General features: G+C 45.8%; 1 protein-coding gene and 1 long non-coding RNA gene across 2 annotated transcripts; both read left to right on the top strand.

Moving 5' to 3' along the window:
* The first annotated feature begins 3,513 nt into the window (after nt 1–3,513).
* On the top strand, nt 3,514–6,033 carry LOC138970264 (uncharacterized). Its single transcript, XM_070342760.1, has 2 exons — nt 3,514–4,235; nt 4,560–6,033. Exons 1-2 carry the CDS (start codon nt 3,514–3,516, stop codon nt 6,031–6,033), a joined length of 2,196 nt encoding a protein of 731 aa, XP_070198861.1.
* Nucleotides 6,034–6,143: 110 nt separating this feature from the next.
* Nucleotides 6,144–7,318, top strand: LOC138970408 (uncharacterized). The gene is made up of 2 exons (XR_011456927.1): nt 6,144–6,523; nt 6,914–7,318. It is a non-coding gene; the product is annotated as an uncharacterized lncRNA (long non-coding RNA).
* Nucleotides 7,319–17,847: the final 10,529 nt, after the last annotated feature.

The raw sequence follows: 17,847 nt of genomic DNA, 5'->3' as shown, positions 1-17,847 counted from the left end.
CCCCTAACACACCCCTCAAACATACATCCCCCACACATCCCCCACACACCCCCCTCAAACATACATCCCCCAAACATCCCCTAACACACCCCTCAAACATACATCCCCCACACACACCCCTCAAACATACATCCCCCCACACACCCCTCAAACATTCATCCCCCACACATCCCCTAACACCCCCATCAAACATACATCCCCCACACACACCCCTCAAACATACATCCCCCAAACATCCCCTAACACACCCCTCAAACATACATCCCCAACACATCCCCCATACACACCCCTCAAACATACATCCCCCACACATCCCCCACACACACCCCTCAAACATACATCCCCCACACATCCCCTAACACACCCTTCAAACATTCATCCCCAAAACATCCCCTAACACACCCCTCAAACATACATCCCCCAACACACCCCTCAAACATACATCCCCCCACACATCCCCCACACACACCCCTCAAACATACATCCCCCCACACATCCCCTAACACACCCCTCAAACATTCATCCCCCAAACATCCCAAAACACACCCCTCAAACATACATCCCCCAACACACCCCTCAAACATACATCCCCTAACACACCCCTCAAACATACATCCCCCAAACATCCCCCCACACTTACCACACAAACATACATCTCCCACACATCCCCCCACACACACCACACAAACATACATCCCCCAAACATCCCCCAACACACCCCTCAAACATTCATCCCCCACACATACCCCCACACGTACCACACAAACATACATCTCCCACACATCCCCCCCACACACCACACAAACATACATCCCCCACACTTACCACACAAACATACATCTCCCACACATCCCCCCCACACCACACAAACATACATCCCCACACATCCCCCCACAAACATACATCCCCCACACACACCCCACACAAACATACATCCCCCACATACACCCCACAAACATACATCCCCCACACACACCCCCCCACAAACCCCCCACACAAACATACATCCCCCACACACACCCCACGCAAACATACATCCCCCACACACACCCCACACAAACATACATCCCCCACACACACCCCACACAAACATTCATCCCCCACACATACACCCCACAAACATACATCCCCCACACACACCCCACACAAACATACATCCCCCACACACACCCCACACAAACATACATCCCCCACACACCCCCCACACAAACATACATCCCCCACACACACCCCACACAAACATACATCCCCCACACACACCCCACACAAACATACATCCCCCACACACACCCCACAAACATACATCCCCCACACACACCCCACACAAACATACATCCCCCACACACACCCCACACAAACATTCATCCCCCCACACACCCCACACAAACATACATCTCCCACACACACCCCACACAAACATACATCCCCCACACACACCCCACGCAAACATACATCCCCCACACACACCCCACACAAACATACATCCCCCACACTTACCCCACAAACATACATCCCCAACACACCCCACACAAACATACATCCCCCACACACACCCCACACAAACATACATCCCCCACACACACCCCACACAAACATACATCCCCACACACACCCCACACAAACATTCATCCCCACACATACACCCCACATAAACATACATCTCCACACACACCCCACATAAACATACATCCACACACACACCCCACACAAACATTCATCCCCACACATCCACGGCTATCCACAGTTTCTCTCTGACAGCATGCTAAATTATTGCGCGAATCTATCTAAACAAGAATACAGAGTTATCTCCCATATGTTTTTCGCGAGCACTGATCTAAATTGGAGATCAGTGTTCGCGAGACGCCGACTTCGACAGTGATCTCCGTTCTGTTCTTCACAGTTATGATAAAGACATCGTTCTAAGGTCAAAACAAGTCAAAATTTTGAGACTGCTGTCGGAAGGAGACCGTGATATATGGTTGCATCACTCTCAACTGGTTACAGAAAAAAATCGTCTGCACCGGCGCGCACCGAAGCCAAAGTTGATTATCACGTGACACTTTTTTTTTTTTTTAACACGTTTTTAATTTTTTTTTGGTACACGACAACAACATCAGACAGCAACATCAAATAACATCAGGCATACAAAACTATGCTATATGCATCTTCAAAAAAAAACAAAACAAGAACGAAAACAACGAAAAAGCACAATAAAGCATACCATCACACAGCCCATATTCAATACATTTCTAAACAAGGGTTGACCATAACGGGTTAATACACCGCCATGTGGTGAAACGGGGGTGGGACATGGATACAGTCAAACAGTTGACCCGTGTCCGTCCCGGGCCGGATTCCAAACCGGCCGCGACCTTAAGTCACGCAAAACTGTTTCAAACCATATTCAGAGAGAGAGAGAGGGAGAGAGAGAGAGAGAGAGAGAGAGAGAGAGAGAGAGAGAGAGAGAGAGAGAGAGAGAGAGAGAGAGAGAGAGAGAGAGAGAGAGAGTAGTCACCGACAGAGAGGGGAAGCTAAGAGAACAGAGACAGACAGACAAGGAATAAGATGAAATTGCTTTTATATCGATTTCGGAAATTTAATTTTAATCATGATTTTTATATTTTTTAAATTTAAGAGCTTTTTTTTCTGTATTTAATTTTTGCTGAATGTCTATCAAAGCTATTTCACTCTAATTAGGCCTAACGGTTAACCTAAGAGAGAAGGACTACCAAACACAAAATGAAACTTCTTCGCAAGAAAACAAGCTAGTTATCAGCATGAAACAAAAAATGGTCCATATTAGGAGCCCTTCCCCTACATAAGGGAAACAATATGCAAGCGGGCAATATGGAAGACCTGCGAGGACGTGATAACCAATTAGCCAGTCAGCGGGCAATATAGCCAGTCAGCGGGCAATATAGCCAGTCAGCGGGCAATACCCCTTAAGGACAAGGTTTGAGATGTGGAAGAGAATGACATTTTTTTCTCCCCCAAATGACGCCTTTTGCTTGCGTCATTGTTTCAGTCACCAGTGCAGCCGTATGGATTGACCCTCTCTTCGCCCACAGCGGTCTCGGCGGTCAGAGCCCTCTTCGTCTTTCTACAACAAGTTGGCCAAGACTAGTGTGCATGTACTACCAGTGTTTAATGACATACGACACCGACGCATGTATACCCTGGTTGTGATGTAACTAGTCATTTCATACTTCTGATGCTGTATGACTAAGTCACCGAGACAAATTCATTATTCAACTAATGACATTTCCACGTGAGACGCACATAAGAAGTGACAGGAATATTATGTGGCGCAATTATTCGCACTTTGATATTTTCTCGAACCTTGTTTGGCTTTTGACGTCAGAGATCTCACGTTGACAGCGGCCGGGTCAAGAAGAGGGACTTGAGTTTGTTTTGTCGGTGTCGTATCGCATTGAACATATACGACTTAATTCCTTCTCTTGTGAACGATTATGTATGGGGTCTCAATGCATATAACAAATAATGGTCGAAGTCATGAAAAGTGCGAGGTCAGCGAATTTTGTGGAGGTCTTAAAATTGGGGGTTCCACTGTTCCATCACTGTTCCATCACTGTTCCATCACTGTTCCATCACTGTTCCATCACTGTTCCATCACTGTTCCACTGTTCCATCACTGTTCCACTGTTCCATCACTGTTCCACTGTTCCATCACTGTTCCACTGTACCATCACTGTTCCACTGTACCATCACTGTTCCACTGTACCGTCACTGTTCCACTGTACCATCACTGTTCCACTGTACCGTCACTGTTCCACTGTACCATCACTGTTCCACTGTTCCATCACTGTTCCATCACTGTTCCACTGTACCGTCACTGTTCCACTGTACCATCACTGTTCCACTGTACCGTCACTGTTCCCCTGTACCATCACTGTTCCACTGTACCATCACTGTTCCACAGTACCATCACTGTTCCACTGTACCATCACTGTTCCACTGTACCATCACTGTTCCCCTGTACCATCACTGTTCCACTGTACCATCACTGTTCCACAGTACCATCACTGTTCCACAGTACCATCACTGTTCCACTGTACCATCACTGTTCCACTGTACCGTCACTGTTCCACTGTACCGTCACTGTTCCACTGTACCATCACTGTTCCCCTGTACCATCACTGTACCATCACTGTTCCACTGTACCATCACTGTTCCACTGTACCGTCACTGTTCCACTGTACCATCACTGTTCCACTGTACCGTCACTGTTCCACTGTACCATCACTGTTCCACTGTACCATCACTGTTCCACTGTACCATCACTGTTCCACTGTACCATCACTGTTCCACTGTACCGTCACTGTTCCACTGTACCGTCACTGTTCCACTGTACCATCACTGTTCCACTGTACCATCACTGTTCCACTGTACCATCACTGTTCCACTGTACCGTCACTGTTCCCCTGTACCATCACTGTTCCACTGTACCATCACTGTACCACTGTACCATCACTGTTCCACTGTACCGTCACTGTTCCCCTGTACCATCACTGTTCCACTGTACCATCACTGTTCCACAGTACCATCACTGTTCCACTGTACCATCACTGTACCATCACTGTTCCCCTGTACCGTCACTGTTCCACTGTACCATCACTGTTCCACTGTACCATCACTGTACCACTGTACCATCACTGTTCCACTGTACCATCACTGTTCCCCTGTACCATCACTGTTCCACTGTACCATCACTGTTCCACTGTACCATCACTGTTCCACTGTACCATCACTGTTCCCCTGTACCATCACTGTACCACTGTACCATCACTGTTCCACTGTACCATCACTGTTCCCCTGTACCGTCACTGTTCCACTGTACCATCACTGTTCCACTGTACCATCACTGTTCCACTGTACCATCACTGTTTCACTGTACCATCACTGTACCACTGTACCATCACTGTTCCACTGTACCATCACTGTTCCACAGTACCATCACTGTTCCACTGTACCATCACTGTTCCCCTGTACCGTCACTGTTCCACTGTACCATCACTGTTCCACTGTACCATCACTGTACCATCACTGTTCCACTGTACCATCACTGTTCCACTGTACCATCACTGTTCCACAGTACCATCACTGTTCCACTGTACCACTGTACCATCACTGTTCCATCACTGTTCCACTGTACCATCACTGTACCACTGTACCATCACTGTTTCACAGTACCATCACTGTTCCACTGTACCATCACTGTTCCACTGTACCATCACTGTTCCACTGTACCATCACTGTTCCACTGTACCATCACTGTTCCACAGTACCATCACTGTTCCACTGTACCATCACTGTACCATCACTGTTCCCCTGTACCATCACTGTTCCACTGTACCGTCACTGTTCCACTGTACCATCACTGTTCCCCTGTACCATCACTGTTCCCCTGTACCATCACTGTTCCCCTGTACCATCACTGTTCCCCTGTACCATCACTGTTCCACTGTACCATCACTGTTCCACTGTACCATCACTGTTCCCCTGTACCATCACTGTACCATCACTGTACCATCACTGTTCCACTGTACCATCACTGTTCCACTGTACCATCACTGTTCCACAGTACCATCACTGTTCCACTGTACCATCACTGTACCATCACTGTTCCCCTGTACCGTCACTGTTCCCCTGTACCATCACTGTTCCACTGTACCATCACTGTTCCCCTGTACCATCACTGTTCCCCTGTACCATCACTGTTCCCCTGTACCATCACTGTTCCACTGTACCATCACTGTTCCACTGTACCATCACTGTTCCCCTGTACCATCACTGTTCCCCTGTACCATCACTGTTCCACCACTGTACCATCACTGTTCCCCTGTACCATCACTGTTCCACTGTACCGTCACTGTTCCACTGTACCGTCACTGTTCCACTGTACCATCACTGTTCCACTGTACCGTCACTGTTCCCCTGTACCATCACTGTACCATCACTGTTCCACTGTACCATCACTGTTCCACTGTACCGTCACTGTTCAAGATACGTTAAGAAAGGTGTTGTACGTTACACAACTTTGCAGAAGGTGAGAACCTGGCATTGTGGCGTCTGTGACAAATGGATTTGTACAAATTTTATTCTAATTAATGTTTAGCATTTTCATTAAATGTGTGCAGCTTTGCTTGTCATATTTTCAATCTGCATAGTGTGGCCTGATTATTGTAAGCTCTGCTTTCATTGGTTACCTCGTTTGGAATTGACCAATGGAGGAGGAGGTTGCTATGGTCTGATTATTGTAAGCTCTGCTTTCATTGGTTACCTCGTTTGGAATTGAACAATGGAAGAGGAGGTTACTAAATTGGAGGAACTTTAGGTATCCATGTTTGTTGTGTGAGTCAGAACACTCTCAATTGTCACTGAAGGAAGTTGTGTCTGTCCAATTCTACACATCTGTAGAATGCTTCTCAACCAGCACTGAGGCCAACTGTATTTGCCTCATGCATTGACAAATCATGGTTGATTTATTGCTGTGATTACACAGGTATTTATCGATTTGTGTTTGTACCGTAGTCTTGATTGATGAAATGATTTTTGAGAATAATGTTGTGAATTGGATCAGAAGATGTGTGAGCTGTTGTCAGCCATTTTGGAAAAGAATGTTTGTATTTTCCTTTGTAATGTAGTATCTGGTAATTGGGCTGAAATGATATTGTAATAGCATAGGCTAGTTGATGGATGAATGTGGTATTATTGAGTAAGAGTGGAATTAATATTTTATGGGGAAGTTTGACTAAAATTGAGTGGTTGGAGTCAACATGAAAACTGAGTGGTTGAAAATTATGGAAAAGGATTCATGGATTCAAATTGGGAAGAAAGGATAAAACTTCAGTGTTCTTCAAGAGACTTATGATGGTATAAACTTTTTATACAGCACCCCGGTTGGAGCCAGGATGTCACTCCGATGCGGGAAGAGAAGAAGAAGAGAACATCCCCTCCTTGTCATCACTGCACTGGAAGGACAGATGCAACGGCAAGGTTGAAACTCAGCGCAGGAGTTCTTGGGCCAGGTGGTAACCCACTCCATGTCTCACCATTACCGGCGTGTATCTTCACTGGCGTGACATGGGCTAAGATTATGTACCCGCTGAGCTGTAAGTAGCATGTGCGCTAAGAATCCACGGAGATAAACATTGAGACAACTTCATTGAGGAACAGAATTTCCTCCACTCAACATATTATTATTCCTCAGTGAAATCAACGGACTGTTTGTTGTGTGTGAATTGTCATATATGTATTTTGTATGTATGATTTGAATACAGGTGCAAGGGCAAAGGGAGTTAATCTGTTTACGTCTTTGTACCTAGCTTGAGTGCTGTGTGTGGTGTGTGAGTGAATTGGTAAACAGAGATAGAACATGCACTTTTGATAGAATATTTATTTACACACAGACACTTCTTAATATTTATAACTTCAACAAATTTCAGCAAAACCCCCTCGTAACAGCGTCAATTTCCTTGCTTTGAGTGAGACACAATATCCACGGGCCTGTCACTAGCGGGGTGTGTCTCTAACACATGGACAAGGAGCACGTAGTGATTATTTGTCCCCCTAAAAGCAAGGGTATTCACTCGTTCACGACCCATACAATCTCTACACAGGTATTTCCCAACATCGTCTGTTGCATGTTTCATTGATGCAAACATCGGCACTATTCATGTTTTATTTTAAACGCAGTCATTGTTATTTATAGATCACGGGCGCTTGATGTGGAGTAGGTCGCGCACGTGTGGATGTTGTGCCCGGTTCTTGTTTCTGTCTCTGTTGTTATTTTAGTTAGCGGGTCTGGTTGAGTTGTTATTTTAGTTAGCGGGTCTGGTTGAGTTGTTATTTTAGTTAGCGGGTCTGGTTGAGCACGTGTTGTGTATCATGTGCCCTCTGCTGGTCATTGTGCATTTTAGTTAATGGACTGGTGATGTCATTTGTATGGAGTCGGCGCATGTGCGAGGATGTGTGTGTGTGTGTGGGGGGGGGGGGGGGGGGAGCGCGGGAGATGGAAACTTGCTGTATGTTATGTAGTGTATATATTGTGTGTGATACGTGGTAAGTGTGATACTATTTATTTGCATGTGTGATGCAGGGACAGTGTGATATCTGTAGGCCTGGGCCTATGCTAGTGATTACTGTGTGTGATACATGAAATGTGATATGAATGCTGTTTTTATATGTTATACTCTTACTTTCTGCCTATGTCTTAATCCCAAGCGCAAGACAAATTCTTCTATGTGAAAATTGAAGCCAATAAAATTTGAGTTGAGTTGAGTTGAGTTGCCGCCATACCTACACCTCGTTTCATTGATGACTTGCCGCCATACCTACACCTCGTTTCATTGATGACTTGCTGCCATACCTACACCTCGTTTCATTGATGACATACCTACACCTCGTTTCATTGATGACTTGCCGCCATACCTACACCTCGTTTCATTGATGGACCGTGTCGTCAGTGCTAACTTGCCGCCATACCTGCTTCTGGTCTGTGAATGAACGACTGACTGAGCCGACTGCTCACGGCCGGACAAACGGCACAAGGAATGACAGAGACACACAGAGGAAGAGACAGAGAGAGAAACAGAGAGACTCGGACACTGAGAGAGAGAGAGAGAGAGAGAGAGAGAGAGAGAGAGAGAGAGAGAGAGAGAGAGAGAGAGAGAGAGAGAGAGAGTTACTGAGACACACGGCACAGTGAATGACAGAGACACACAGAGGAAGAGACAGAGACAGAGATAGAAACAGAGAGACTCGGACACTGAGAGAGAGAGAGAGAGAGAGAGAGAGAGAGAGAGAGAGAGAGAGAGAGAGAGAGAGAGTTACTGAGACACACGGCACAGTGAATGACAGAGACACACAGAGGAAGAGACAGAGACAGAGATAGAAACAGAGAGACTCGGACACTGAGAGAGAGAGAGAGAGAGAGTTAGACACACGGCACAGTGAATGGCAGAGACACACAGAGGGAGAGACAGAGATAGAAACAGAGAGACTCTGACACAGAGAGAGAGAGAGAGAGAGAGAGAGAGAGAGAGAGAGAGAGAGAGAGAGAGAGAGAGAGAGAGAGAGAGAGAGAGAGAGAGAGAGACACGGCACAGTGAATATCATGTCAGACACACACAGACAGACCGGACCGAGACAGAGAGAGAGACAGAGAAACTCGGACAGCGAGACATAGAGACAGTGAGACACACGGCACACAGACCCTGGACACACACACACACACACACACACACACTCTATGGACTATTCATAGAATGAAACAAGATGGCGGCACTGAGCTATAAGCAGTTTCTGTGACGGTGATGGCTGTTTTGCGCATGCTCGTGCACGCTGTAGTGCGCGTGAGACTGAGACGGGACGGATCAATACCAAGATGGCTGTGTTCCACCTTCCGCTACAGTCGACCCTCCCCCCCCCCCCCTATTTTAAGATCTCCAAAAATCTGAGAAAAACAGTCTTCAAAATGAGGTAGTCTTCAAAGAGGTAGTCTTCAAAAGCGCGTATCTTTACAGAGGTTCTGAACAGAAAATGTGAGCAAACAGGTATTGACAAGGAGGGACTGAGTCTGACATTTGAGGGTCGTAAAAGTGGGTTCTATTGAAAAACCAGACCATCGCGACAACCTCACGAACACACACACAGACACACACACAGACACACACACACACAGACACACACACACACACAGACACACAGACACACACAGACACACACAGACACACACACACTCGCGGCTACCGAAAAGCAAGCCGACAAAACCACAACAAACTGTCATCCGCTGAGCTCAGATCGTCAGCTCCCTCAGTCTCTCAGTCTCGCTTTCCATTCATTCTTTCTCATCAATGGCAGTCAACGGGAAAATAATTCTAGCTCGCTGTTGCTTCTTTCTCAGCCCTTTTCTGCCCGTTCAATACCTTGCCAAGCGGAATATTCCAGCCCAGTGCTATATTTAGCCCACCCTGGCTGCTCCGGTCTAAACTAGACCCGGCCGCTTCCTTCAAAAATCTGCGCAAATTTCAGCGACCGACTTTAGTCTAGTCTGTTAAGTCAAATGCGCACGTCACTCTGGTCGCTTCGCTGAAACGCGCGGGTCTGCTCGAACCATAGTCAGTCAAAATGGCCGTCGCCACATGAATTTCTTTGGATAATTTTAATATTGAAACCAAAGAGGTGATTCTTGCAACCATAGCACACAAAGCTTCAAGCTAGTTTTCCAACGCAGTGTGTGCTTGAAAGTTAATGGCACCGTCCAACATTGGTCTTGCAAGTAACGGATCACTCGACAAACCGACAAACCGACAAACCGACTCGTAGCATCGTAAATCCCAACGTTAACACGTTTCAGCAAGGTTCAGTCCGACTCTATTGACTAGGGTCGCCTCTGAAACCGTTCGGGAGTTTGATTAGAGCAACCAGAGTGACGTCACCGGGTTTCACCCTACCACATTTCAGCTTGATTTAGTCCGACTGCAGTGACTAGGGTCGCCTCTGAAACTTGCCTCATATGTGTATATGTATGTGTGTGTGTGTGTGTGTGTGTGTAAGAACGCTGGTGCGCTGAGAGTTGTGGTGCTATACCCAGCCAGTGTGTGTGTATGTGTATGTGTGTCCGCTGTGAGCCGTGGTACTCTATAGCCAGCCAGCGTACGGCTTTGACGGCCCGCAGACACGACCTGTTTCCAGCCTGATCTCGCGAGAGTCTCGCTGTGGATGTGACGATCAATGGGCCGGTCAATGTAGGCCTGTGTCCACACCGGGCTAAACTTGGTCTGACCCGTCAATGTAGGCCTGTGTCCACACCGGGCTTAACTTGGTCTGACCGGTCAATGTAAGCCTGTGTCCACACCGGGCTAAACTTGGTCTGACCGGTCAATGTAGGCCTGTGTCCACACCGGGCTTAACTTGGTCTGACCCGTCAATGTAGGCCTGTGTCCACACAGGGCTAAACTTGGTCTGACCGGTCAATATAGGCCTGTGTCCACACTGGGCTAAACTTGGTCTGACCGGTCAATATAGGCCTGAGTCCACACCGGGCTAAACTTAGTCTGACCGGTCAATGTAGGCCTGTGTCCACACTGGGCTAAACTTGGTCTGACCGGTCAATGTAGGCCTGTGTCCACACTGGGCTAAACTTAGTCTGACCGGTCAATGTAGGCCTGTGTCCACACCGGGCTAAACTTAGTCTGACCGGTCAATGTAGGCCTGTGTCCACACCGGGCTAAACTTGGTCTGACCGGTCAATGTAGGCCTGTGTCCACACTGGGCTAAACTTGGTCTGACCCGTCAATGTAGGCCTGTGTCCACACAGGGCTAAACTTGGTCTGACCGGTCAATATAGGCCTGTGTCCACACTGGGCTAAACTTGGTCTGACCGGTCAACGTAGGCCTGTGTTCACACCGGGCTAAACTTAGTCTGACCGGTCAACGTAGGCCTGTGCCCACACTGGGCTAAACGTGGTCTGACCGGTCAACGTAGGGCTGTGCCCACACCGTCTGCCCAGCCCAACTATGTCGACGACCTTTCTTTTTTGATTTTTTAAAAATTATAATTATTATTATTATTTAATTATGTTTTTAAATACTTAGATTTCTTCCCTGAGTACAATGACCTCCTAGCTCTCAGTCTCCAGGATTTGACACGCTGTCTGTCTGTCTGTCTGTCTGTTTGTCTCTCTCGGCCTTAAATTCATTCACCTAAACAAAAAAAATCTAGCATACAATAAGGCTGTCTTTATGTTTAAAATAGTTTATGGTGATTTGCCCAAATATGTGCAATCGTATTTTACACACGTTACGAAGAGGTATGGGCCTCACAATTTATTTCCACGAATTCCTCGTATAGACTTTAATAAATCAAGCTTTGCTTTTTCAGGATCATCTCTGTGGAGCTCTTTACCAATGTCTCAAATCAAAAGATACACATTTTTAAAAGCCTTTAATTGGCGGGTGCACACACACTTGATGACAAAATAAACTTGTTTTGTTTTTTGTTTGATTTTGTTTTAGACTTGTCGTCTGATGACTTTATGTTGAAAGGACAGGAAAGAAAGAAAAGAAAGGCTAAGCCTAAAACCAAAGTTCTGAGTTCTCTCTCTCTCTCTGTCTCTCTCTCTCTCTTTCTCTCTCTCTCTGTCTCTCTCTCTCTCTCTCTGTCTCTCTCTCTCTCTCTCTCTCTCTCTCTCTCTCTCTCTCTCTTATAGCCTATAGCCAGGAGGCCCCCATTCATACGGATAGTTTGGAGGTTGACCATGGGCAGCGCCATTTTGTTGTGAAATACGTCATCAGTTTGTGTACACAGGAAGTTGTGACATCCGTCACCCTATGGAGGGATGAAGGCAACAGTTGTTCATCAGTAGAAAGTTGTGAAATCCGTCACCCAATGGGAGGGGTGAAGGCAAAATTGGTTATCACTGAGTTTGTGTAACACAGGAAGTTGTGAAATACGTCACCCTATGGGAGGGGTGACGGCAAAATTGTACAACAAAAACGTCAAAGGTCGAACTGTGCAGGGTCAACCGCAACAAACTCAAACCATTCATTCGTTACTGCAATTGAGTGACTTATATACCGACATTTTCATTTCTTATTTTCAGCACAGGTGTAGGAAAAATCACGAACCAAAATGTTATTTATTTTCTAATCTAACATTTGTTTTACAAATGTGACCATGGTCTTTCAAACATACAGTGCCATTAAACATTGTTATGTTAAAAAAAAGAAAAAAGAAAAAAAAGCTTTTGTGCACAAATCAGAAAATACATTGTACATTTTACCTACAGTGTCTGTGGCGGCAAAGGACCCAGCAAGTTGCACTGATCTATATTTTTAGATCAGTGGCAAGTTGTCAAGAACAGGCGCTTGCATTTGGATGTGTCCACTGATAGTAGGTTTGGTTGTGATCAATCAGAATGATGTGGGAATAAAAAATTTATGACAGTTTGGTATGATGACATGTAATTCACATATGCTGAAATGTGATATTATACATGATATAATATTATTATGGCTGTTGCCATGACCATGAACCCCAAGAAAGGTTTAATGTTATGTAAAATCAAAATACCAAAATCAAGCACCTATTAATCTGGTCTACGGCGCGGGAAGATTGAGGCCTTCGTAAACGTTCAACGTTGGCCAATAATGATTTTAACAATGTTTTGTCGTTTTGTATTATGTTTTATTTTGTTGAACAATTGATAAATATGTCTTCCCAACATATTACAAATCAAACAGAAATAAAGTCTTAGAGAACTACAATAATTATTGTTGCCGTCAAAACCTTGCAAGGCCTCAACCGTTCTCACGAGATCAGTTACATTTTCTCTCTCTCTCTCTCTCTCTCTCTCTCTCTCTCTCTCTCTCTCTCTCTCTCTCTCTCTCTCTCTCTCTCTCTCTCTCTGTATGTATGTCTTTGTATGTGTCTCCCTCTGAGTCTCTCCGCTTCTGTCTTTCTATGTCTGTCTCTGTCTATGTGTGTGTGTGTGTGTGTGTCTCTCTCTCTCTCTCTCGCTCTCGCTTTCTCTCTCTCTCTCATCTGACTCTTGGCACACAGGTCAAAGCAGAGGTTAACTTGAGTGCACGTGTACCTAGCAGGAGGGGAGTGATTTCTTGAATTAGCTGAGGGCGGTGGTGAACATGGGTCTCAAAGCAGAGGTTGGGCTATTTTTAGACCGTCAACACAGACAGTACAGCGTCGTCAATCCCCGCGTGAAGGAAATCGCTCACCTTCTACGTCCAAAACGTAGTGATATTATTGACACGCCAGATTAGCGCGGTAACGTATTGTGATAAGCAGGAAAGTGCGCTTTTCTGTATTCTTGTTAACTTCGCAATTTCCAGAAAACATCCACTTTCACTTTGAGACTGTTCTGTTTACATTCGACACTATCAAAACCACTTTGCATTGCAATACTGAAATAATTTTTTCTGTGTTCGAAAGCTACAGCCAATCGTTATTATATCCCCTTAGGTTCAGTTTTATAACATTATTGGCACATGTAAACAATAGGAATTAATTAATGAACGCTACGAAAAGGGCAGCCTTTAACCTCCCTGTTGTCACTCAGCATTTAAAAAAAAATTCTCATCCACACTTTCAGCACTCCCCCCACCCGCCCTCCCCATCTCAGATGTAGTTTGTGAATGGCGTTTTCAGCCTTCAATCCACTATTTAACATAGTAAGTCAAGCTTTTCAAACCTTATTAATAATTGCTTTGATGTTTTGCTGATGTTCAGTTTATTATTTAATGAAGATCTCATGGTTCAAAATTTCATATTGTTTTTTCAAAAACGTGCGTGTGTTCCATTTCAAACTAACCTCACTGATGTGAACTCCATTATTACTGTCACATTTGTTTTTACAAATTACACCCATAATCCAAACCAACGCGCAAACACACACACACCCCAACTACACACATATGTACTCGTTACCATTAGCCAACGCTCGTCACAACACTGATAGACTACGAAGCAATCTCTTTGATCATTATATATATTGTGTGTAAAAAAAAAGTCTGTTTGTCTGTCTGTCTGTAAAAAATTCCATTTCAAACGGCAGAAATTAATATGTAAAGCGCTATATAAGCTTTCCATAATAATAATAATAATAATAATCATCTCTGCGCTGAGTCGGTCACACTTTTGCTTACCCCTGCCAACAATCTCAAACGTATCCTTTTTTTTCAATAACTACAAAATTATCATAAAGCTTTTTATGTCTCACTAAATTATAAATCAGATGTATGTGGTTGTTTGTTGCCTTGAATGCCCCAAGGGGCAAAAATGAGTGTTTCTTCCATACTAATTAGCCTCATTTGCCTAAACCATATAGGAGTTATCCGTCCTTATAGAGTTAAACAAATTATATAAATCCCATGCTAATTTCAAATACAGCGTTTTGCAATTCACTTCAATATAATAGTAAATAACAATCAAGAAATAACGAAGTCTTTAAACCACAATTTCCCAGATATTTACACTTTTCATTTTGTTTCAATTCACACCACAAAACATACACTTCGCCTTTTGCTATTCAGTCTCAAGTCCAAATAATAATAGTATAGATCATAACTAATTTTCTTCACACCATCATAGACATAATGTTGCCTCACATGTTCTTTGTACAATCGTTGGTTTTCACAATAAATATTGCATTACTGTAATTGTCTTCTTTTTCTTTAACAATGTCTTTCCAAAAACAAAACTCAAAGTCCACAAAAGCTATTGCAACCTACTCCTATCTCTCGTCTCTCTTCCTGGGTACAATGGTACCAAAGACTTACATTCAAATGCTTACATTTCCATCAGTGCTACTCACATTGTCAAAATACAAATAATTATTCAAAACAAATGTTAACTACTACCTAACTTCATTTCAGACCCACACCCATTATTATACACACATTTCACATTTAAACCATTAGTCGGCCCCCTTGTAGCCTAGTGGCGGGTACATGCGGCACACGCTGGTGTATCTGTGAATGCCGACGACCAGTACAGCTCCACAGAATACACCGAGAGACAGACAGACCCACAGAACAGACCGCGTACCGAGAGGCAGACAGCTCCACAGAATAGACCGAGAGGCAGACAGCTCCACAGAATAGACCGAGAGGCAGACAGACCCACAGAATAGACCAAGAGGCAGACAGACCAACAGAACAGACCGAGAGGCAGACAGACCAACAGAATAGACCGAGAGGCAGACAGACCCACAGAACAGACCGAGAGGCAGACAGACCCACAGAACAGACCGAGAGGCAGACAGACCCACAGAACAGACCGAGAGGCAGACAGACCCACAGAACAGACCGAGAGGCAGACAGACCCACAGAACAGACCGAGAGGCAGACAGACCCACAGAACAGACCGAGAGGCAGACAGACCAACAGAATAGACCGAGAGGCAGACAGACCAACAGAACAGACCGAGAGGCAGACAGACCCACAGAATAGACCGAGAGACAGCCAGATCCACAGAATAGACCGAGAGGCAGACAGACCCACAGAACAGACCGAGAGACAGACAGACCAACAGAACAGACCGAGAGGCAGACAGACCCACAGAACAGACCGAGAGGCAGACAGACCCACAGAACAGACCGAGAGGCAGACAGACCCACAGAACAGACCGAGAGGCAGACAGACCCACAGAATAGACCGAGAGGCAGACAGACCAACAGAACAGACCGAGAGGCAGACAGACCCACAGAATAGACCGAGAGGCAGACAGACCAACAGAATAGACCGAGAGGCAGACAGACCCACAGAACAGACCGAGAGGCAGACAGACCAACAGAACAGACCGAGAGGCAGACAGACCCACAGAATAGACCAAGAGGCAGACAGACCCACAGAACAGACCGAGAGGCAGACAGACCAACAGAACAGACCGAGAGGCAGACAGACCAACAGAACAGACCGAGAGGCAGACAGACCCACAGAATAGACCGAGAGGCAGACAGACCAACAGAACAGACCGAGAGGCAGACAGACCCACAGAATAGACCGAGAGACAGCCAGATCCACAGAATAGACCGAGAGGCAGACAGACCCACAGAACAGACCGAGAGGCAGACAGACCCACAGAACAGACCGAGAGGCAGACAGACCCACAGAACAGACCGAGAGGCAGACAGACCAACAGAATAGACCGAGAGGCAGACAGACCAACAGAACAGACCGAGAGGCAGACAGACCCACAGAATAGACCGAGAGGCAGACAGACCAACAGAACAGACCGAGAGGCAGACAGACCCACAGAACAGACCGCGTACCGAGAGGCAGACAGACCAACAGAACAGACCGAGAGGCAGACAGACCCACAGAATAGACCGAGAGGCAGACAGACCCACAGAACAGACCGAGAGGCAGACAGCTCCACAGAATAGACCGAGAGACAGACAGATCCACAGAATAGACCGAGAGACAGACAGACCCACAGAATAGACCGAGAGGCAGACAGCTCCACAGAATAGACCGAGAGACAGACAGATCCACAGAATAGACCGAGAGGCAGACAGACCCACAGAATAGACCGAGAGGCAGACAGACCCACAGAATAGACCGAGAGGCAGACAGACCAACAGAATAGACCGAGAGGCAGACACATGGCGCGAGAGGGGGGATACGGGGGAGATAAAAAGAGGGGAGAGAGAGAGAGAGAGAGAGAGAGAGAGAGAGAGAGAGAGAGAGAGAGAGAGAGAGAGAGTTCTGGAGAGACTTACACGAAGACAGCGTTTTTGCCATCTCAGTACCAGCTAGATCTACCAGTGTGTATGTATGTGTGTATGTATGTATGTGTGTATGTATGTGTGTATGTATGTGTGTATGTATGTGTGTATGTATGTAAGTATATATATAGAAACTACAGGGCCATGCTATTTTATGTGGACGTATTCAGGCCAAGCGCTAGCATTGCTCCCTGCCAAAAAGTATCGATTCGGGGCTATTTCTGGATCTGCACTGGCTGGGTTGTAGTGTGAGTGAATTCACCCCCCCCCCCCCTACCCCCCTCCTCCGTCGTCTTCTTCCTGGATGAGATTTATATGCCTAAGTCAAGAGAGCGAGAGAAAGTTACCCTACGTTTTTTAGCGTGAACGCCCTCGCTGGCCGCTTTTCTTGCTTGGGAAAGGATCCGCTTTTCTGCAAGCGTTTCCAGGCTGGCGGACGACGTGTCAGCGAATGAGGGATGCGATCTGACTTGGCAGACGAAACAGGCATTGACCATCAGCTAAGAAATGTGTGATGACAACGTCGTAGAATACGACCGTTATAGGAAACGTGTTCAGTCAAAGAATATTTCAAAATATT

The sequence above is a fragment of the Littorina saxatilis genome, linkage group LG7 (genome assembly GCF_037325665.1).
Source record: "Littorina saxatilis isolate snail1 linkage group LG7, US_GU_Lsax_2.0, whole genome shotgun sequence".
Classification (NCBI taxonomy): Eukaryota; Metazoa; Mollusca; class Gastropoda; order Littorinimorpha; family Littorinidae; genus Littorina; species Littorina saxatilis.
Note: the sequence above shows the minus strand (reverse complement) of the source record. Positions and strands in the feature narration are given on the sequence as shown.

Excerpts from the sequence above, each read along its gene's own strand:
- LOC138970264 (XM_070342760.1), top strand. The coding sequence starts at position 3,514 with ATGAAAAGTGCGAGGTCAGCGAATTTTGTGGAGGTCTTAAAATTGGGG. Across the intron at positions 4,236-4,559 it reads TGTACCATCACTGTTCCACT|TACCATCACTGTTCCACTGT; the intron begins GTACCGTCACTG and ends ACTGTTCCACAG.